The following is a 24,252-nucleotide window of genomic DNA, read 5'->3' as shown; positions in this document are numbered from 1 at the left end:
AATAAGCATTCATGTCAATACATTACGTGTCTATCTTTTCAAATTAAAAAACATTATGTGTCTATAATACGTATCATTTAGGTAAACTCAAACTTAAATCAAAGCGGTGACGATAGGGTGCATACAAATGCCCTCGATAAAAATCTTGTTGGGAATTTCAACCAGATCTAAAGAAAAAAGAGTGACCCGCACCAAATACATTACATTAAGAGTTACTATCCTCAAAGAGAAAAATTACATCAGGAGGTATGATATTCATTAACGCTGTCACGTCATTTAGCAAACGAAATTTCGTTCAAGAGTTTAGTTTGCTTGTGGTATTGATTATTAAACTACTTTTATCTAGGTAATATCTCACCTTATTAAATTGTAATTAATAATGGTGTGCTTGAAATTTGATGCAAGATTCTCCATTTCCTATTAACTACCCACCTTCCTTCCCTACATGTGGACCTTCACAAGCACAACCTTCCCCCCTCCTCTCTCTCTCTAATGCCCGGTGAGTATGGAAGCCATGGAAAGAACAGTCATGTTTCCAGAACTGGCAGTTAGTCCTCTGGGCAGCTTTTAAACTATCAGATATGGTCCATCTGATATGAAAAGCCACCACAAAAGATTCAAGCCATCAAAACCTCTCTCTCTCTCTACCCTTTTAAAAGGTTCTGTGTCAGGGCCACCAAACATGTCCCTATTTTTCATCTGGGTCCTAGCGACTCTGAGATTTTTGGTGGCTGATGGTTCTGCTTCTTCATGGTGCCAGCAGCACCACCAACACTTTCTTGCACAGAGCAGCAGACAATTTGAGCAGAAAACAGACAGATTCTGGGAGTTTAAGGAGCAAACCAAAACATGGGTTGAAGTTGAATTGCCCTATGATTTGGTCTCCTGTCTCGATGACAACTGTACTGTTGTGGGTTCAATCGAGGGAACAGGAACATCATCAAACAACAGCAAACAGGAACAGAGTCCAGATTCTGATGATGTTCCAGGAAAAAAGGAAGAGGAGAGATCAGAAAGGAAGGACAAGGAGAATTGTGATCATAAGTTGCTTGAGGTCTTGCCTCAGAGAAAGAGGATTTCATTGACAAGAATGTCAGAAATGTCAATCTGGGTGACTGGGGCAAGTGGGTCAATCTATGAGAGGTTTTGGAATGGGGTCCAGTGGGTGATTGCACCCCATGATTTGCCTTTATCACCTGCTCATGCTATCTCTCTTTTTATTGTCAATCACACCATTCTTGCTCTTTCTGAATCAGGCAATCTGTTTCAGGTACCATTTGCTATGTCTTATGAAAACTTCTTGAAATCAATTTTTAAGCTTTATACCATGTTCTTCTACTGATATTGTGCTTATGTCCAAAATTACATCGTTTAAAAACGAATCATGTGAGAAAAAGTTATATGATATGGGAACAGTAACGTGGTGGTGTCCCAAATCAGTTGTGTAACATGAGAAAGTTAAAGAATATGGTTACGCATAAGGGGTTTGGGACACCACCACCTTGGCATCCCCGCTTCACAACCTCCTTCGCTGCACGTATATACACATATCAAATTCATCATGACAGTTCTAAGTCACCTTTCCCTTTATCTACACATCAAGTTGTATTTTTACTGCAAATGTATTCTTGTTACTTTTGATATAAAATTTCAATTAAAATGGACTTAAATTTACTGCACATGTATTCTTGTTACTTTTGTATTTTTGCTGATCTATCATATATCATCAAATGTTTTATTTCCCACTTTCAGATGCAAATCAGCGAGAGCTCACACCCTCTTTGGGTAGAATTTACACCTACACTCAGTCAAAACGAAGGAGATCAAAGTTCTGTGATCCTAATTAAATCTGGTCTGGTTTCATATGATGCAGAGTGAGTATAAATTTCACTTTTGATGGAGTGAAATTTACATAATAAGAAAGCTTATGTGAATCCTTCACTGAAATAATTTAGAAAGTTGAATATCTCCTAACAACTCGTTGATTTTGCTGCATTGCTGCCAGGAGAGTCTATTTCTGCACAAAAAAAGGGACACTGTTAGAACTTAGTGAAATTGAGCCTCCAAGGTAAAAACCACAAACTCACAAGTGATAGCATCACAGCATATGCTACGTTGTAAGTTTGAATTTCAGTCTCTATTTATGCTGTAGATAACGATGGGGAGACTCTAACTTCACTTGGACGTTTGTGTTGTAAACGTAAAACAGATGGATAAATCATGGACAACCCCCTGGCGCGAATGTTGCAGCAGTTGCCGATGCTGCTAGTATTAGAACAGATGTTATTTATACCATAAGGTGATTCCTCTTGGTCCCGCTTTCATTTGCACGCACACAAGTATCTTTGCCTACTCAGAGCATCGTACAAGTCAGTTAAACAGTTAAACTCGACAAATCCTCTGGCATTTAGGATTCTTTCACGGTTACTCAAAAGAAAGGATGCTTTATCCTCAATTTAGAGATTATCAAATACTTCATAACATGTAACTGTAAAATGCAGTTCTGCAGGTGATCTTTATGAATATGATAGGAGCTCAAAACCATCATGGAAGAAGCATATATGGAGAGAAGGGAAAGCTAATTATAATGCTTCTCTAATACCGTTGACGGGGAATACTTTACATGGTGTGACTGGAGATCATTCTATATCCCTCTTTCTTCTAACAAAGGTACGCAGTGTTGCCATATTTATTTGACATTGAAGTGAAATTTTTTGACAGGCGTAGAAGGGAAGAAAAAACAAAGTAGCATCTTTGCTATGATGGAATACCCTAATAGTAATCAAGGAACAAGTCATGATACTTTTAAGTACAAGTCTTATCATAGCTATTAAATTGTGTATCAAACCTCGGGATGAATTTGCAGACTTTTGAATCTTGAAAACCCAGGGAACCTCTGTTCATTGTATTCTTTCTTTTTCCTGTTAACTGAATGCTCAAAACGCTCAAACGTGGGCTAGAAGTTATCCTCCATTTAGAGAAGACAGATAATTGTTTTGCAAAGCTTTTGCAAGTACTCAACCCAAAACCTGGATAAACCTGGAATTTGTGTCTCAAATTTCTTTCCAATTTTGAAACAAAACTCTTACAACATTTCGCATATAAGCAGGATGGTAAACTGGTCGAGAGACGACTACACCAGAGGAAATGGAAATGGGTAGTTTATGGAAGTCCAAAGGATCAGCGGCTGACATCAATCACACCAGTGCTGCAAGATGACACAAACGAAAGATTATTCTCGTTGTTTTTCACCACATCTACCGGATCAGTTTTCGAATATCAAATATCAAAACAATCAGGTGAGTTGAGGAGGAATTATTGAAAAAATCAGTTATTCTCATCTTCTAAACCATACAACTTGAAGAGTTTCTCAAAATTTCAATCTTCTTCCCACCTGAGGTATTCAAGAGGATACCAATGTGATAACAGCACATTCATATTATATAGCTTCCACTTAACAAAAGATTGCTTCAATTAGTTGTACTTCACTTAGGATCACAGTTAGGAGGAACATGAAAATTAAAAATCCTTCCTGGAATGAGCTGATAAACCAGTTTCAAGACGAAGCCGGTCAACCTAATCCTGGAAATAGGTATTAGCGAACCGGGTGCACTCATCTGTACTGTAGAACTTCCATCAGAGGTTGCAAGGAGACTAAAAGTTCAAATAAGTTTCACAGAAACTTATCAAAAAAAACATTCTGAATGTATATCTTAGATCTAAGAGTTTTCCTCGTTACTACAGGTATTGCTCAAGCTCAAGAGAACCAAGTTTTGGAAGCATGGGTAAGCCATATGCATCCTCTTCATGCAAAAGTGGCCAGAGGTATTGCTGGACTGCAAATTCATGTTGGTAGGATTCTGTTCCCATTGGATGATGGAAGACTTGCAGAACTGCATCTATCAGGCTTAGGTGGCGAAAACTCTGGTCCATCTCATCAAGTAATGCTCCGTAGAAAAGCAACAGTCAAATATGTGTGGTCAATAGTAGATGCGCCGGAGACGGAAGGCTGGAATGCAGAGTACTGCTCAGAACAGCGTGGACCCACAAATTGCGTCACGGGCATAAAAGATGAGCCTAATGATTTAGGAATTGGAAGAACAATGACAAGAAGGAGAAAAGGAAGCCAAGCACAGCAACATTACTTAACTCCAGGGGCATCAGGTAGCGGAACAATAAAATTTTCGGAAGATAATAGTTTCCCATACAACTGGATTAACACAAATTTCCATCTGAGAGCGATGCATGGAGGCAGATCATTTTTCCTCATAACAGATGGTGGTTTTACTTTCGAATATCTTTATACTGAAAGTGTATGGATATGGCTCAGGCATGAGCACTCAACAGCTATCAAAGGCGCACTAGGGAACTACAACGGAAGCTTGTATGTAGTTGACACATATGGGAGTTTGCTTATTAGGGAAAGAAGCAGCAATGATCTAGCATGGATAAACTGTACTGCACTGAGGAAAGGAAGGCAAGTAATCGGAGGCCCTCCATGGGATGGAATTCCTGGCAGAACTATGAAAGTTACAGCAGAAGACGCCCTCTTCTTTGTGAGCAGAACAGGCAGATTACTCCAGTTCACGGTAAAGTTTAAAAGGGAACAAAAAAATAAATGTCAAATTCTCTGAAGATTAAATAACCTTAAATTCGAAAAAGATGAACACACACCTATTGACAAAAAATATCTAGAGGATTCTTTTAAGGTGATGTTAGATTACCGCACCATGAAACTAAAGCACGATCCTCGCCATAATTAATGCAGGATCGTCATACATTACATTTATGTCGCCATTATCATCTTCATAGATCTGAACAAAACCATGTTTTATAAGTGTAAACAAAAGTTTTACTTGTTCTTTCTCAGTTATGCTAAAGATAATACAGCAGAGGTAAGAGTATGCTGGAATATATTTTAACAATCTGTAAACTTTGAAAAGAAAAAAGGATGAGATACAAAGGGAAATAAACCTTTTCATTTATCTATAATTTCCACAAACAATGATATATCTACGGTTGGTGATGGATTGACAACTTATATTCTTCTGTAGGTTGCCCTGAGGAAATTCAAATGGAAAGATTGCCGAAACCCTCCAAATACGAAGATTGCTTCTATAGTAGATCAGGAACATTTCAGGGAAAACATAGTGTTTGTTGTTGGAAGGAATGGTCGGCTATATCAGTATAATAAAGTGACTGATTTGTGGCATGAGCATTACCAATCTCAGCATTTGACTTTATCAAGACTGCCTGGAACTGCTATGAGACCATCATCGCTTTCACTAACAGGATCACTTTTCATGCTTTCAGCAGACGGAGGACTAGTTGAATATCATTGGAATACATTCGAAGGATGGAATTGGGTGGAACACGGAAGTCCACATAGAGTTGTGACATTGGTTGGTTCTCCTGGTCCGTCCTTCGAAGGTAATCAACTGTTTCTTATTGGCTCCAATGGAAATGTTTACCTGAGGTACATGGAAGAAATGACATGGAGGTGGAAAAACTGTGGTTTTCCGTTTTTGGGAAAGTTGATTGTTGAAGATCGTAGACAAGAGGAAGGAAATGACAAGAAAGAATATTTCTGTACTGACGTAGATTTTGCAGCTAGTTCAAAGACGGATTATGAAAGAGATAATGACCTAAGCAGTGACTGTAACCCTGAGGTTAGTAACAAAATGCACTATTCTTTAAGATGTTACTCAGCGAAGCTATTAAGGACCATCGGTTTTATACAATGCAGGTGGCGCCAATACGACCAATTCCCTTTGCTCAAGATTCAGTAATCTTTGAGCTACGAGATGGCAGAGTAAGAAATCGCTATCATAATTTACCTATGTTAATCATTTTCCTAATAGAAGATCAAAATGACAGTACAATATAGGAGAATCATACAGATGGCATCAATTTTCAGCTCAACCATATGAATATGTTCTATAGTAAGTTACATAAAAAGGTCTTCCCAGAAATTCATTTCATCATTTTAGCTCCAAGGAAAAGGCCATATCTATATGTCCTAGATTCTACCGATGTAAACTACGGACTCATCCATCCAAACTACTATCTTTGTCTACTGCTTCTTGCCCGTCGAGCGTTGCATGTCATTGAGCATCCGATGTCTCGAAGATGTTTGTAATTTCTTCCTATAGAATTAATAGGACGGTCTTTACCCCCGTTATTCAACTTACTTTTCAGCCTGCACTCACATCTGCATTTCTTCCAGATAATATACAAAAATTAGTAAAGGTATTTCTGAATTTGTTATTTCATCGCAGTTGGCAGAAATGCGCCGGATAGAAGGCGGGCATTGGATATGGTCCCGAATCATCGCCACTCCGACAAGCTTATGCACAGCAAGTTACTGGACTGCTTTGGCGTCGTGAAAGAACGGCATAACTCAACACATGATATGTACAGATCACGCATCATATGTACAGACTACAATATCGACGTCCTTGTAACATACATAAGTAACAAAGTCTCACAAGCCAATGTATAGCATAATTTACACTTACCAATATAACAATATCCATTGTCGAAAGCTATATAAGTCAATTTTAGGCCAATAAATCCTACAGCTTTTGGACATTTCTTTCAAGTGGTGTGGGGAATATCTTGTGTGGGAGTGACTGGACTCTTTGTATTTTGGTCTCACTCAACCTTACGTTAGTCTCACCTCTATAAGAGAGCTATAATGTGCGACAGCCCGAATATTAGGTCAATAAAAGGATCACGCATTCTAATTCTTTGTCCACTTCCCTCAGTCTTCTGTCCTTCAATTGGATTAGAAACAAAACTTCGAAAGGTAATATAATTCCTTTCTCTTTTATATAGGATTAAGTCATTTCGGTTTCTCTCGGTCATCACGTGATCAAAAATTTATGGTTATATACCTTTAACGGAGAGAATAAATATATGTAATTCTAATGAATTAATTTTAGCATTTGATACCAAATTTAAGGGGTAAGTGATCATGCAGTCCTTGCTCATATTTAGCGGAAAGCAACTTTACATGTAACCTTTCACCACAACATGGCAACCTAATCCACTAAAATTATTACATACTTTGAAAATCTTACACATGTTATTGTTTTATTCGAACGGAACGCCACAGTAACAATGAACCAGTTTCATGTAAATTGTTCTCTATTTAGCGACCGTGAGAATATTTATGTACATAGGCTATGCCCAGCTTGAAAACACAAAGTAATATGCTCCTTGGCCACAATACCTAATGTCCGTTTGAACTACTTTAGTAGGAAGCATTTATACTCAAAAGTGTTTAACTAGATGTGCTTTTATATGAGAAACGTATCCAAATTTTCATTAAAGATCAAGTTTTAAACATAACCAGAAGCTCGTCTAGTTGTCATAAAAAGCTTTTATCTTTTTCTCTCCTCTTATGCACCAGAGTTTAATCTATGTTGTTTCTGTTAAATTTATTCAATCTAATGATAACAAATAAAAAGAGATATGTGAGACTAAAAAATGTATGTAAAAATAAGCTCCCAATAGTGAAAAAACTCTCAAATAGTATTATAGTAAAACCTTTGTGTAGTTATAATGTTAGGACCTAACCATATTATTATTATAAATATAAAGATGTTATTACTTAATAGTTATCCTTCATAAAAATTATATGGCTACAAAGGACTACATTAGTAGTGAAGTATCAATTTTCAAGATATAACATTGGAAAAGGAGGCACAACTTATCTCTAAAAGCATACAAAAAGTTTCATGCAAGAAAGTGTAAGCATGCTTGAGAAGTTTGAAAACATGTGGCTTTGTTTGGGCTTGAAAGTCACATTGCAACGAAATCAATGTTTGTGCCCGATTTTGCACCATCGACCCGTTTAATTGAGGCTGTTGGATGAATTAATATTTTTTCTGGATATTACTACTAATCTTAATTATTGTAGTAATTATCTCGGAGAGCAATGCCGGTCCTAAGTTTTCAAATGCCCGGGGTGAAATTTCAAATGATGCCTTTTGTAGATTGATTAATACATATTTTTTTTACAAATTAATTAATTTTATTACCAATGATAAAATATCAAGATTAGAATATAATATATATCGACTAAAAAAGGATAACAGCCGAAGGGGAGAAAACCTATGCAATCTAGAGAGAACAACTGAATATATAAATGATGCCAAAAATAAAAATAAAAATAAAATAAATTGGAGAGCTACACATTGAGAGATGAATACCTTTTAACATTCAAAACTCTAGAATTGTACAAAAGATATAAGCATTTGTGCAGATTACGTTTTGTTTAAATGTTGAATTTATGAGTTTATATGTTCTTATGTTATTGTTTGTAATGAACGGCTAATATTAGAACTAGCTCATAGACTATATAAATGACACGCGCACGTGAGTTGAGTCATGTTGTAGGCGTGTGTAGGTTTGCAATGGTCATCTTGCTCATTCTTATTTGCTGATTAATCGAATCCAAGAAGAGCATCGTACTCCATCTTCTCTCTTCATTGATCAGCTAAATCAATTCCTCGTTGATTTTCATTTTTCAATTTCTAAAATCAAAGTCTAATTCGAAAACAAAACACTAACGCCTTTTGGCTACAACACGGTTTCAAAAATCAAGATGACAAGGTTTTGAGTTTGGATGTTAATTTGATGATTAATGCAATTTTTTTGGAAATCACTAATGAGATGAAGAAAGAAAGTTTAAATTTAAATTATTTTAGAAAAGATGCATTGCTTATTTACTAATTTTATTGAAAAAGGGAAGACTGTTCATTTGCAAATTTCTTTTGAGTTTAAATATATATATATGACTAAAAGTAATTGGGAAACAATTTAGTGCTCGTAAAAAAAATGCTCACATCTATCAAATAATTTAAACAATAAAAAAAATGAAAGACTTTACGAGTGATCAAACATGCAAACTCATAAATACTAAACGCAACAAATACCACCGCTACTAAAGAAACACATAGAAATTTGATCAAACTTACTATTTATATGAATATAACATAAACTCGTATAAAAGTACCCTTTTATTTTTTTGGGGCCCGAATGGTCTCCCTACTCATGCTGGGCAAAGCCCGGCTCTGTCGGACACCATGCATGCCATGCATTATCCGTTGTTGATTAATTGGATTGATTTGGAGTAAACCGAGTTATTGGATTGATTTGAATCTCATATAGAGACCATGTACGCCATGCATTATCCGTTGTTGATTACTTGATTATCCTTTGAATAAGGATTGTATTTTGCACCCTACACAACAAGAACAACAAGATAAAATTTTAGAATTGGATTGCAGAGATTGGCAATGATCATTCTCCTTATCCAAGGATATTCTAGTTATTTGGCCATAACGGATTACCATGCAAAGATTGGTGGTTTGATCAGAGCCACAGGCTGGTCAGAGATCAAATAAAAAGAAAAACGTGGGATATTGATTGCAATTGAATTTTAGAGTGGCATTGCAATTGACTGCAATTTGCTTTATGATTCCATGGATGCATTTTGGACAAACAACATGGAAATGAAGTCTTCTGAATGTAATAAGAAACATGACCTAGGCACTATCACGTGGTCATTCAATAGATCAACTTGAAAATATATGGCATTATCAAGAGGAGCTTTGTTATCTTCTCAAGCAAATTCAAATATTTTACTGCTTGAAATACAAGACGATGTGCAACAAGAGGAACCTTTTCAACTTTACAAACAACTCAAAACTCTCAATGCAAATATCCTCGTTCTACGCAAAATCCTTCTCACAATCTAGAGAAAAATATTAATTATCCTAACCTTCTTGTCAACACATTTTTAGTTTGGATAAACAACATTGTGTTGACAATTGACGACATCTTCAATTTGAATTAACAACACTGGAACTATAGAATTAGAAGACTTAGGTGTAAGAATTTTATTGGGCTTACATCTATTTAGCAGTCCTATTTTGATTATCCCAGGTTACTTAGTGGTGAAGTAAACCTATAATGATTGGGAATATCTTTCATGTTAGGTCATGGATTTTGAAGGTGCTATAGATATGTATTAGGGATTTCTTTATGGGCAAGAAACCTAATATACTCACCTATAAATATAAGGCTTAGGTCCCCACTCTTATACACAATATTCTAGCACAAAACCTACCCCATATAGGAGTGCATAAGGCGTGTAGAGAGAGCAAAAGATCTTTGCTTGTTGTTGTGTCCGTGATTCACTCTTGTGCTTGGATTCAATGGCTTCTCAAGGTTAGTACTTTTAGTGTGCATATTGTAGTTGACTTACATGTGGTATTATATCATAGGTTATATGCATCTAGAAGTCTAAGACCAAGATTATACTTATAAAGTAAATTGTGAAGCATGATTGCTATTCAAAGTCATGTCTGCTGCATATAATCCATGTTCTGTTTTTATACCTTGTTTATACTATATGCTGTTTACAACCCCTGAAGCATATCAAGACTGTCATGGTATTGAATTGATGATTAAAGGCATGAAAGTATTTTGTATATATATCTGTAGGTCAATATATTAATCTGCAACATGTTGTATTGTAGCTATATATATTATTTCGAGTAGTATTATTATTATAGTTCTGTGTATATGCTATGTAATTGAATCACAAACTCGATTAGGGTTTTCCAAAACAAGATAGCATATTCTTCCCCTATTACATAAGGCATGAATATGTTAAATTCCGTTGCAAATATTAAAGACCTAGAAAGATGTCAAGATTGAAGTGATATTCTATTTTATTGTATAGCATACAACCATTCAATAGAGTAGCCATCCATCTTTTCAATCTCATATTATAATGACAAATTTGTATTATAGACATTGCCAATTAGGGCTTTCGGTCTACAGATATGAACTTTTAATTGGACGTATTCTATAATGGAACAAGGTATTACATTAACTTATGTGAATATCGGCTCTTATCAATCTACAGATGTGAAGGGTTTTGATAAAAGTTTTTCATGTTAAGTTCATATAGTAGACTTGTGAAAGTATTAAAAGCATGTTGATAATTTGTCCACAGATGTTTGTCAATTATGTATAAAGATTTTGGGGTTAAAGATTAATAAAGTTCCATATTCCATGTTTATCTTTCAGTAGTTAACCCATCTGCCATTAATTCCATTGAACCCTTGTCTGGTAACAACTTTAAGAAGTGGAAAAGAGATCTAGAGATTGTCCTAGGTTTATTGGGCATCAATTTAGCTCTAATAGAGGAGAAACCAGCCGCACTAACTAACACCAGCACCAATGAACAAAAGCTCAAATTCGAGAAGTGGGAGAACTGTAATACGTTGTGCCCGCTAATCATGGAGAACACCATCACTCAAGTTATTTTTGATGGAATACCAGCTTCTGAGAATGCCAAAGAATTTATGATATCTGTGAGTGCAAAGTTTATGGAATCCGAGAAAACAGAAACCGGAAATCTAATGAGTAAGCTCACAACCATGAAATATGATGTAGTTAGAGGTATAAGGGAGTACATTTTAAGTATGGTGGATGTTGCAACCAAGCTAAACAGTCTTAAAATTCCTTTAGCTGATCTGTACTTAGTCCATTAGGTCCTTAACTTCCTTCCTTCCAAATATGATCAACTCAAGATTATCTACAATGCTTTGAAGGAAAAATGGAGTGTGAATGAACTGATTTCTGTTTATTTCCAAGAAGAAGAAAGATACAAGAAAGAAAATGAGACTTACTCTAAGCATTTAAGCATTAGTGCTAAAAAACGCTGTCATTTCAAGATGAGCTCTCATACTGCCAATAAAGAGGTTGCAGAGCCTAACCTTTCCTCTAAGACACCTGTTCTTAGTGTAAATCAAACCAATAATCCCGGTTGTTACTTTTGTAAAGAGAAATTGCAATAGGTATAAGCGTTGGGCAGAGAAAAGGGCTGCTAAGGTAATTCTAATATGGTCTTAGTTTGTTTTGAGTCAAATTATATGTGTATTCCTTCCAATACTTGGATTATTGATAGTGGATCTTATATCCCTATTGCTAATTCCTTGCAGGACTTCATAAACAAGAAAACACCAAATAAAGACCAAGTTCAAGTCGTTATAGGGAATGGCAAAAGAGTTCAAGTCCATGCAATAGGCATCGTTAGGCTTTATCTAGATTCTGGTTTTTGTTTAGAGTTAAATGATGTTGTTTATCTACCTTCATGAGAAGGAATTTGATTTCAGTTTCCAAACTTGTAAGTCGAAGTTTAAAGTTGATATGCATGAATTTGGTTTTGATTTGTTTTTAAATTCTATTCGTGTTGGGAATGGTTTGTTAGTTGATGAAATGTTTCAATTAACTCTTGGAAAAGAAAAATTAGCTCTTAATGTTGAAACCATAGGTCAAAAACGTCCTCTCATTAGAGATAGTTCATCAAGGTTATGGCATATTTAGTTCATCAAGGTTATGGCACAAACGTCTAGGTCACATATCTAGAGAAAGAATGCAATGCCTAGTAAAGGAGGAAATTATTCCTCCATTAGACTTTTCAGATTATGGTGATTGTATTGAGTGCATTAAAGGAAAGATGACTAGCTCAAGGAAATTAGGGTCAACTAGGAGTTCTCATATCTTAGAGATTATCCATACCGACATATGTGGTTTTTTTCCAATCGAAACTCTAGATGGTCATAGGTATTTCATCACTTTCATTGATGATTACTCAAGGTTCTGTTATCTCTACCTAATCCCAACTAAATCTAGTGCTTTTGAGGTTTTCAAAGTCTTTAAAACTGAAGTAGAAAACCAACTTAACCTAAAAATTAAAGTGGTTCGATCCAATAAGGATGGAGAATATTATGGCAAGTATGATGAGCAAGGAAGGGATCCTACACCTTTTGCATGTTATCTACAAGATTGTGGGATAGTTGCTCAGTACAAAAACCCTGAGATCCTAGAATAGAATGGAGTAAGTAAACGAAGAAATAGGACCTTGAAAGATATGGTGAGAAGCATGATTTGTAACACTAATCTTCCAAGATTTCTATGGGAAGATGCGATTAAGACTACCAACTACATCCTTAATAGAGTTCTTAGCAAGTGAGGTCCCAAACACCTTTTGAGTTGTGGAATAAAAGAAAACCAAGTCTAAATCACTTGTATGTATGGGGATGCAAAATTGAAGCCCGAGTTTACAATCCAGAGTTACCTAAGTTGGATCCTAAGGCAATCAATTGTTTTTTCATTGACTATGCAGAAAGATCAAAAGGTTTTTGGTTTTATAGTCCTAATCACACCACTAGAGTTGTAGAGACTAGAAAAGCCAAGTTCATTGAGTATGATGTTGTTGAATGAGTAAACAAGAACTTTATTTTTGAAAAAGAAGGAGAAATTGGGACTGAACCAATCAATCCCACTATTCTTGAACCAATAATAACCATTCATTTACTTCGACCTCTACCACAAGTTGAGCACGTTGTTGAGCCAATGAATCAAGAAATTGTATAAGATGAAACACCTTATGTGGAAGAAAACATTGAACTTGCTGACTACAACATGAGACACAGAAGTTATGAGATCCTAGAGAGAGAAGGCCAACTGCATTACCAGATTTTGTTTACATGAGTGAGATGGACTATAATGTTTCAGAATATGAAGATTCTTTAACATACAAGGAGGCTTTTGCTGGTGTAGAGTTAGAAAAGTGGATTGAAGCTATGCAAAGTGAATTAGAGTCCATGGAAAACAATAAAGAGTGGGAGCTAGTTGAACCACTGCAAGGAGGTAAACCTATTGGATGTAAGTGGGTGTTTAAAACTAAGAAGGATTATAAAGGCAACATTGAAAGACACAAGGCGAGATTGGTAGTTAAAGGTTTAACACAACAAGAAGGTGTAAACTACATTGAGACTTTTCTCCAGTTTCAACAAAAGATGCATTTAGAACTATCATGGCCTTGGAAGCACACTTTGATCTATATTTGCATCAAATGGACTTTAAAACTGCATTCCTCAATGGTGATTTGGATTAAGAAATATTCATGAAGCAACCCGAAGGTTTTGTGGAGGAAGGAAAAGAGCACTTGGTGTGTAAGTTGAAGAGGTCAATATATAGGTTAAAGCAAGCTTCAAGGCAATGGTATTTGAAATTCGATAAGATTGTCACTTCATATGGTTTCAAGGAAAATAAAATTGATGCATGCATATATGTTAAATTCTGTAGGAGCAAGTTTATTTTTCTTGTCTTATATGTTGATGACATACTACTTGCCAATAGTGATAAGGATTTGATATATGACACCAAAGATTTTTTGTCTAAGAATTTTGAGATGAAGGACCTTGGAGAGGCTTCTTATGTTTTGGGCATTGAAATTCACCGAGATAGAAGTCATGGTTTGTTAGGTCTCTCACAAAAGGCTTATGTTGAGAAAGTATTGAAGAGATTTAACATGTTGACAAGTAATGGTGCTGAAGTTCCAATCACCAAGGGAGATAAATTGAGTAACAAAGATTGTTCAAGGAATGATATAGAAAGGGAGGAGATGAAGAACAAACCTTATGCTTCAATGGTTGGAAGCATTATGTATGCTCAAGTATGTACTCGCCCAAACCTAAGATTTTCTGTTAGTGTTCTAGGTAGATACCAATCTAATCCAGGAGTGGCACACTGGAAAACTGCAAAGAAGGTTATGCGTTATTTACAAAGAACAAAAGATCACATGCTCGTTTTCAAGAAGATTGACAAGTTAGAATTGGTAGGTTACTCTGATTCCAATTTCGCTAGATGTGCATATGACATAATGTCAACTTTCAGTTTTGTGTTTATGTTTCGAAGTGGTGCATTAGCTTGGAAAAGTGTCAAACAGAAAATAGTGGTTGTCTCAACAATGCATGCCGAGTTCATGGCATGTTTTGAAGCAACAATGCATGGCATTTGGTTGAGGAATTTTTTATTAGGTATTCAGGTTGTTGATAATATATCAAGACATATTTAGTTGTATTGTGACAACAAGGGAGCTGTTTTCTTTTGCAAAAATAACAAGAGATCTTTAGGACTCAAGCATGTTGACGTAAAGTTTTTTTAAGGTTAGAGAGAAGATGCAAGAAGGATTCACTACTGTTGATTATATCAATATCGTGGACTTGATTGCAAACCCATTAAACAAAGCTATCTCTAATATAGGTTTTCTAAAACATGTCACAAGCATGGGAGTCCTATCAAGTTTCGAAGATGCCTTAGAATAGTGGGAGCTCGAGGTATTCTTGTTTGTGAGTTATCTGTTTTAGTTTTGAAATTTTTCTTTTGATTGAGTTTTCATGGATATGCCTTAAATAATAATATATTTTGTTTCTACATACTTATTTCATTCTAGTTAGCTAATTTTACTATATATCAAGATTGTCCTTTTGACATAAGGGCTTATTCTAAGCATTAAGGAAGATCACTTTGTGATCGTAAAGAGGACTATATGTGTTAAGTGTGATATTCACTGTTAAGCTCACTTATCATATATATATGTTTGTCCATGACTTGTTGGTACTTTATGTGAATATTGTTGCTTGTATGTGATTATAGAGGTATGTATTCACTCTATTGGATATCATGGTCTATAGTTCTATAAGCTAATGATATTTGACACTAAGTTTGAAAAGATATTGTTATCAAATAATCTTCCAAAGTTGCGTGCATAAGGAAATCGATTCTTGATCCTAAAGAAAGCGTTTGAATAGATGTCTTGCCCAAGTGGGAGAATGTAAGACTTTTATTGGGCTTACATCTATTTAGTAGTCCTATTTGATTAAGATTACAAGATAGGACGAAATATTTGATTATCCTGGATTACTTGGTGGTGAAGTAAACCTACAATGATTGGGAATATCTTTTATGTTAGGTCATGGATTCTGGAGGTGCTAAAGATATGTATTAGGGATTTATTTATGGGTAAGAAATCTAATATACTCACGTATAAATATAAGGCTTAGGTCCCCACTCTTATACACAATATTCTAGCACAAAACCTACCCCATATATGAGTGCATAAGGCGTGTAAAGAGAGCAGAAGATCTTTGCTTGTTGATGTGTTCGTGATTCATTCTTGTGCTTGGATTCAATGACTTCTCAAGGTCAGTACTTTTAGTGTGCATATTATAGTTGACTTACATTAGGTGTATCTTCAATTTGGATTAACAACACTGCTTCCGGTTGGTTGGTTATCTATCAAAGTCTTGACTAGCAAAGAGTTTTCAATTCTTTCGCCTAAAGAAGTCACTTCAATAGCTCCCCAGCGAAGTAAGGTGTCATATGATTGGTTACTCCTAAGTACACTTCATAGTTTGACATTCAGACTACTGAGTCGTATTCACCATAATGACACTTATCTCTTTTGGATATCTTTGCCCGTACAACATGATACTGATTTGGCGCACTTATATTCTTATGAATATAGCTGAAGTTGTCGAGCCTGGTGTAGAATATCCTAAGCTTCATAATGAAGTAAGCAATTTTGTCTTCAGGTTCTAGAACCCTGATAGGTGTTCCTTCCTCGACCGTAATCGCTCAAGTGCATAAAACAGTAGCACATTTGGCACCACCACCACATTTATTCTATTCGCCCGACCAAGCTGGGCCAGAAGTTGACACACCTGTATTCACAAGAAAGATGTAGTTAGCTCAATAGTTACTCGGTCTGCGCACTACATAAGCATTATAATTTCTAAGGTCAACAAGAAGGTGTCTATATTGACAAGGTATTACGTACTCACAAAAATATTGACATGAACTTTAAAAATACAAAGCATTGTCCTAAACAATTCTAGAAAAATATTTTAGTTTATTAAAGCTTTTATTTATGATATTACAATTTTTTTAATTCGACAATTATTAAAGGGTAATTCTAGAGAGACCAAATTTTTACGCTAAATTTTGTAAACCATATAACATGGTGATTGATGATTGAATTATTACTTAAGTATTTATTAATGTGCTTATTTACTATTGGTAACACATTACATGATTTAAAATTTTAATCTACCTAGCATTACTCATTATTAAATATTCCGTGAAGTTTTCTTCAACCACGAGATGATATGATTTGACATGCGAAATGGAATGGTCCTTGATGGCTGTTGAGATAAAACATATGTGGAAGGCATTATGGAGATCTTGTGTGCCAATAAATTTAAGATTTGTGGATGGCGAAATTGCTGGAATGTTTTACCAACTAGGGCAAACCCGATGAAGCGAAAAATCATCACTTGCTGCGTGTATGTTCTGTGATAGGGTGGATGAATTAGTAGAACACATTTTGAAAGACTGCCCGAAGGCCGTTGCAGTTTGTTTTTTTTGAGCCCACTATGCTTCGAGTGAATGTAGCTAAAAACTGTGGTTGGGAGGATTGGATTGCAAGTCTGGCGAAGTTGTCCAATGAGAATTTTGATCTTGTACTCGTCCTTGTTTGGACCATTTGGAAAGATAAGAATGCATTCTTCTCGAATGGCTCTTACGCATCCAATGGAAATTCAATCTGCAGGAGTTCAAGAAATGGCATGGTAAGACGATAACCGCATAACACGTTGTTGTGTAAATTGGAAGAAGCTGGAACTTGGATGGTCAAAATGAATTTTGATAGGGCCTGGGGCTGGGAGGAGCACAGTTGTGTATGGGGAATGGGTGTAGTAATACTAGATGATACGGGAACGTTTGTGCCTGCGATGGCGTTGAAAATGGCTAGAATATCATCATCATTACAGGCTAAGATGGAAGTAGTAAGAACAACGGTCATGTTTGCTCAAGAAGTGTCAACAAGTCCAGTGGAATTCGAAGTTGATGCCCATCTAGTCCTTGTTGCGTTAAATTTAGAGGCAGTGGATGATACTTCTCCGATTGGGTATGTAGTGAATGATGCTCATTATTTTATGTGTACACTTCCTCATATTAAGCTCACGTTGGAATGAGTTCATTTCCATTCACTTCGGTTTTTTGCCAAAATCGAAATTCAAACTGAAGTTACTATTTGGTTCGGTTCAGTTTGGTTTTTTTTTTTTACTTTAGATTTCAATTATTTCCAGTTTGATTTTGGTTTGGTTCTCCTTTTTTACTGAAACATTTTTTTTTTAATTCTAAAATTGATCCTTTGTAATCCTTGTATGAGAATATATGCTACTGCACCCCCTACCCTTATCCTAAATTCATGATTCGAATTGTGATGTGCAACCCAAAATCAAAAGGGGGAAGAAAGTAAGTCAACTCATCGTGAATCATAAACACAGATTATGCAAATTGGCATCCACTGGTTAGTTTAACGAAATTACTTTACAGTAAAAAAGAAGAATAATAGCTAGGATATGATTATTGTTTTACATATATAGAAGATGTGATAGCAAAGCAAATTGTAATATCATCACTCCTCTGTCTTAATGCATTACTGTTATTATTTTGTGGCAACTTGTTTGGAAGATTATGATTATTGTTCTGCAAAAACAAACCCTCAAGGATCTAAAACGTAGCTCAAAATTGGCGGTGGTTTACAGTCGGTGAGGCGTTGGAGGAGGGCGGGAGAAGGGGGAGAGAAGAAAGAAAAAAAAGAAATAAGTGGGAGAGGAACCAAGATGGGCCTGTTGGGGAGAAAGAAAAGGAGAAAAGAAAGAAGAAAGACGAGGGAGAGAAGATGCGGCAAGAAGAAAGGATGGAGAAAAGAATATGCAAGGGTTTGTAATAAGAAGATCTTTTTTTAAGGGAACTTTAACGAAAAGTATCTGGTACTGTTCACTTTAACGAAAAATCATATTTTTACACTAAAAAGTCAATCTTGATACTATTCACTTTACCCTTTATTTTGTCCTTATCATTAAAACTCCAAGTTTTCAAGCCCTTTTCATTAGTTTTTTTTTTTTTTTAAATGGACTTGAATTTTAGCTTTTAAAGTATTTGGGTTTACAAATTGTGCTTGAAATTGGGTTTAAAAAATAAAATATCCAACATAATAAATAAATAACATTAATATATATACGGTTTAGTTTGATTCTTGAACTACTGAAACTGAAACCGAATCAAATGATTTTGGTTCGGTTCGATTTTTTTAATTGGTTCTATTTGGTTTCAGTTCTTGTTCTATATGAATATCATACTAGTCCAATCAACAAAACCAAAATTTGTTCAATATGAAAAAAAATTCATTGTGACAGGAACGCGGATGTACACCACGTGTTTTAATAGAAGTAGTGGGAAATTTTATTTTTTTTAAGTTTTTAATTTTTTAACACACATATCTCACCGTTTGTATAGTGACACATTGTATATCATTCTGTGTATCGGTCATACTAAAAAACCTCTTGTTCAATACGACAATCAGTCACTTAGTACTACAGTCTAGTGATTTTTCTCTTCACTTATAAGTGAGAGATCTTAGATTCGATTCTCACCAAAGGTAAATTTGAACCACATTATTATTAGCTCATTATGAGGTTAAACTCACATTTTTCCTCTTAGCGTAAGTGATATGTTTGTTAAAAATAAAAAAAAAAAAAAAAAAAAAAACAATCGTCTCCTCAAAAGCCCAACGCAAAACCCATAAATCCCAATCGTCCCAATTCCCAAACCCTTGTGCCCTTTTCGCTTCCTCATCTAGACTAGAACCCTCCAGGGCTCCTAGCGCATCAGCTATGGCGAGCGGAGATGTAGAAACGGTGGACTTCGAGCCCGAAGATGACGACCTCATGGACGAGGACGGAGCCGTCGACGTCGAGCCCTCCGCCTCCCCCAGGGCACCACTCCCCAAGCTCAAGTCCGCAATCACCGGCGTCGGAGCGGCGTCTGCCGCCCCTAAGAAGACCAAAGGTCGTGGATTCCGTGAAGATCTCAATGCCGACCGTAACAGCCGCCTCACTGCATCCCACTTCGACTCTCTCAACTCCTCCAACGGCCTCGAACCCCAACGATGTAAATCTCCTCTCCCTCCACCCCTCTTCTCTCTCTCTCTCTCTCTCTCTCTCTCTCTCTATATATATATATATATATACATATATATATATAGTTTGTTTTTGTTGCATTTTGGTACTGCGAAAAGTTTCAATTTTAGAATTGATTGGTAGCTATTATTTTAGAATTCATGGGTATTATCTGATGGAAAGAGATTCCTGATTGATTGGTAGCTTGGATTGTATGTTTTGGGAAAGTTTCAATTTTTAGAATTTGCTGGTAGCTAGGGTTTTAGGATTCTTGGAGTTTTATCTGATGGAAACAGGTTTTAGATTGGATTGGTAGCTGGATTTGTAGCATTCTTCATTTTTGTTTGTCCGGATTTATTGGGGGTAATTAGGTATATCTCTGTGTGTTGTGTGTGTTGTGGCAGCAAGTTGAAATTTGGAGCATAATGGCAGTCAAAATGTGTTTAAATGCTTTAAAATTTGGGACTGAGTATAACATCTGTGGGTATGACTAGAAAGGAACACTGCAAATGCATAAGATGTGTAGGAAAGGTGGGTTATGACTCTAATTTGTGGATTTATTTGGAGCTTGTAAGATGTAAACCTTTCATATTGAAGTTTCGGCAAGAATGAGATGAGCATGAGATGGTTTTTTTTTTCTTGAGGTTTTTCAGGAAACAAATGTAATAAGAATATGGGAAGTTCATTCTCGAAGGTGCAGAAAATCATTCAATTTTCCATATCTTTTCTTTCTTTTTTCCTTTTTTTCTCACTTGAAAGCTTATGACTTTTAAACCTCATGTTCTTTCCTCCTTTATCGGAAAAAGAAGATTATTTGTTGCAATGATGGGTTAAGTCATATTTTCTCTATTAACTGAAAACTTGAAATGCTTGTCTAGAGATTTAAAATAAACTTCTATGGGCTAGGCTTCTTTTGTTAAGCATGGCCTACCATATTGCAGTCTAGATCCACTTCAGCATTCTGTGCAAAAATAATACTGTCCTACTTATTTGGAAATCAAGTTTTCCTTTTTTATTTTTCTTGTTGGTGTGTATATAGCCTCATTTTATGTTCATTATCTTGCCAACATCTTTGCTATTTCTTTTACTAGTTCAAATTTAAACTTTAAGATTCCACTGTAATGTGTTTCATTTTGACCTCTAGTGGGTAATATGTTCTCTCGTTGATTTTGGGTTGGTGGCCCGTAATTCTTCCTGCTGGAAGAAGCTGCTTGAATGTGTACCAAGTCATGAATTCATTCTTTATCTCAACTATGAAGGCAATTATATTAATTTGGCCCATTCTTGCCTTCCATTGCTTGTTAGACTTATTTCAGTAATGCTAAGGCCTCAATAGTTGAATTATTTAGTATAAATTCCTACTGTTTTGATTTTGGTCAGTCAAGAATTAAATTCTTGTATGGTTTACACAGAACCTTTTCATTAAACTATCATAGAATTTTCTATTTTTTTGTAGCCATAGAGATATTAATCTTACTTACATATAGTTGACCCTTGCATCCGCTGACAGTTTCTTTCTTTCATTTTGTAAATGTCTACAGCCGTCGAGGGATGGATTATTCTGGTCACTGGGGTCCATGAAGAGGCCCAAGAGGACCACCTACAAGATGCATTTGGTGAATATGGGGAGATAAAAAATTTGCATTTAAATCTTGATCGCCGCACCGGGTTTGTGAAGGTATGATAGTACTTTCATTATCTATACCATGAAATTTGGATGTGCATTTTTTTAAATTATTGAAAAACAGTGGTAATAAGTAATTAATCAGTTATAGAATATGGAGAATACCAGAAATAAAAATAAAAAAAAGTTGTGGGTGAAATTCTTAAATCGGATTGTACAAGAACAAGGGCAGCTCAACATGTGTCAGGGTGGTGGTTTAACTCTAAGAAGTGAAGGCCAAAAGGCTTATGACCTATTCTGACTGTTTAAAATGGGAATTAAGAAGCGGTCATGCTCTTTTCAAAAGAATTGGGTGAAGAGGAAGTCAGAAGCTTGCCTTTTCTTTTCATAAAAGTAACCCACATTCTGGGTCTCTATCTGCCAATTCATTTTATCGATGTTACATGGTTCCTAGAGCATATTCTATAAGCCACCTCATCTAATTAGATCAATTACGAAGCTTGATTAAACATTGCTTTTGCCTTGTAAAGTCTTAATGCTTTTATGGTAAGAGGATAGACAGATATATCTTCTTATCCTGTTCCCACCTTCTTTACTTGGTATATTGGCCACTATTTTAACCCAAGTCTAGACTACATAATCTTTTTAAACTGGAAACCTAAAGGCTCCAAATCCTAAAACGGGGGTTTTATTTACCTGTGAGATCAGAACCTTTTGTTACATTAATCAGGTGCTCTGATGGTATAGAGTTGAAGTAGGGGGGTGGGGGTGTTGGTTTTTGCCTTACGAACTTAAAAAGTTTAAATAAAAATCTGTTACATATAATTGACCTTCCGTTATTTTGGTAAGCAACTAAACTGGGAGTTCTTACATCCTAATGGAGCCAATAATAAAAACAATATATTGTGGAATGGAAATATTAAAATGCTGAAACTGCTCACTAGGATGTTAAATGCATATGTACTTCTGTGATAATATTGTTCCAGTAAAAGCAAAGAATATGATTTTGTATCAAAATGTTAAGCAGTCATCTTTCTTGAGCCACAGTATATTTGCATCTCATAATAAGCTTTTGAACAATCAAATCCATATATTGCTTGAGTCTAAATTTCTTTAGGAAGTGCAGTTTTTGTTCTATTTTCAGAAAAATAAGTAGTTCTGTATTCATACAATAATATAGGATGGGAAGAATGCTATTTGACATTCTAAGGGGCTTATTTCATGCTTTTGTTTTGGTGATGCACCGTTAAATTCATATGACAATGGATGATTAGAAGGCTTTCAGACAGTGTTTTGACCGGTTTCTTAGTCAGAAGTTAAATAATAGTTCTTTAGTGACTTAATGTGAATTGTTATTATTATTTTTTGTATCAGGGGTATGCACTGATTGAATATGAGAGTTTTAAAGAGGCAAAAACTGCGATAGACAAAATGAACGGAGAACCGTTACTTACACAAGTTTTAACTGTTGATTGGGCCTTCAGCAATGGATCCTTCCTTGATGGATCCAGGAAGAACTCAAGGTTTTAATTTACACCAAATCTTGTGAAATTTTCGTACAGTATAGGTGTTTCTAATAATGCTTAAGGCTTTTATAACTAACTTTCAGGCACATGCTTCTTTAAAACATCTGGTGTTAACATTTTTAATTTATGCAGACCGCTTAGAGAACGTCGCTCAAGGAGTCCTAGGAGGAGATATTAATGTGGTGTGCACATTTACATCATGAGGGGCCCCGATTTCAAACAGGGTGTAGGATGTTTTATCCTCGAGTTATTAGAGCTTCGAGGTGGTGTGTGCAATTCACTTGTTTTATGGATTCATCTCTAATTATGCGTGGGAGCCCCGACTTTTTTCCTTACTGTGGTTTCAAGTGATAATTTTCAGGTACAGTGATTTGTTTTTGTTAACATATGGATGTTTCCTTAAGTGTGATTTTATGTGACTTTGAAGCTGCTTGCTAAGACCATGAATTTTGTAACTTTAAATGTAGTTTAACCTTCATTTATGTATCAAGTTTTATGATTCTTGTCTCATTTCCCCTCAGTTGTATATTGGCAGAACGTTATATTAAAGTGTCATCCTGTCATAAGATAAAAAACGAAAAAAAAGGCCTCTCGCGCGTGCGGAGAGGCTGGCTAGTGCTTATAACGCAGGAAATAGACACTAGGATTTTGTAGTTTCAGGGTTTTAGTCTATTATCTGTTTTGCTAGTAGTCTTTTGTTTTGCAACATTAAAATACGAGGCTCATTGCATATTAGAATATGCAATGATGAACGTATGATAACGTCCGTCATGTCGGGTTGAATCAAACCTCATCGTTGCTGCAATAAGAAGCAGCCACTTGAGGGTCATGGGTGGAAGCATTGAACTAGTTTTCGACGCTTTATATTGGCGATCTTTGTTTTGGTTATATATCGAGAGAAATCTGTCTGGACCTACTGAACTTCCCTGAAGGATGGATTCTGAAGGCGGCGGCGGCAAATGTATTGAAGAAATTCTGGGAGGAGTCGGTCAGAGAGTCATGGAAGTGAAGGCGGCGGCGTATCCTTCATCTCGACCACCATGGCCGAAATCTCGACCACCGCGTAAACCCGTTACTTTGTAGAGGCTTTTGCCTCTCATGTGCAGTTGTGAACTGAAGCAGGGCCATAGCCCTATGTTGAAGATGTGGGCTTTCAGCTCATACTTCTTTTAGTGACACTACATTTTGTTGAATACATCTCTTT

At 35.9% G+C, this 24,252-nt stretch overlaps 2 protein-coding genes and 1 long non-coding RNA gene across 3 annotated transcripts; all 3 read left to right on the top strand.

Annotated features, from left to right (window-relative positions):
• Positions 1–437: 437 nt before the first annotated feature.
• On the top strand, positions 438–6,589 carry LOC103418956 (uncharacterized). Its single transcript, XM_008357074.4, has 10 exons — positions 438–1,270; positions 1,753–1,874; positions 2,006–2,068; positions 2,210–2,299; positions 2,502–2,670; positions 3,110–3,299; positions 3,745–4,589; positions 5,055–5,669; positions 5,747–5,812; positions 6,279–6,589. Exons 1-10 carry the CDS (start codon positions 596–598, stop codon positions 6,384–6,386), a joined length of 2,943 nt encoding a protein of 980 aa, XP_008355296.3. The 5' UTR covers positions 438–595; the 3' UTR covers positions 6,387–6,589.
• A 4,466-nt stretch (positions 6,590–11,055) lies between these two features.
• Positions 11,056–12,263, top strand: LOC139194238 (uncharacterized). The gene is made up of 2 exons (XR_011578997.1): positions 11,056–11,913; positions 12,024–12,263. It is a non-coding gene; the product is annotated as an uncharacterized lncRNA (long non-coding RNA).
• Positions 12,264–19,492: 7,229 nt separating this feature from the next.
• Positions 19,493–23,548, top strand: LOC103418955 (RNA-binding protein Y14-like). The gene is made up of 4 exons (XM_008357073.4): positions 19,493–19,890; positions 21,440–21,576; positions 22,897–23,045; positions 23,181–23,548. The coding sequence occupies exons 1-4, from the start codon at positions 19,614–19,616 to the stop codon at positions 23,224–23,226; spliced, it is 609 nt and encodes a 202-aa protein (XP_008355295.3). The 5' UTR covers positions 19,493–19,613; the 3' UTR covers positions 23,227–23,548.
• The last annotated feature ends 704 nt before the right edge of the window (positions 23,549–24,252 follow it).

This window comes from Malus domestica, chromosome 03 (assembly GCF_042453785.1).
Source record: "Malus domestica chromosome 03, GDT2T_hap1".
Classification (NCBI taxonomy): domain Eukaryota; kingdom Viridiplantae; phylum Streptophyta; class Magnoliopsida; order Rosales; family Rosaceae; genus Malus; species Malus domestica.
This window is presented reverse-complemented; position numbering and strand designations above follow the sequence as displayed.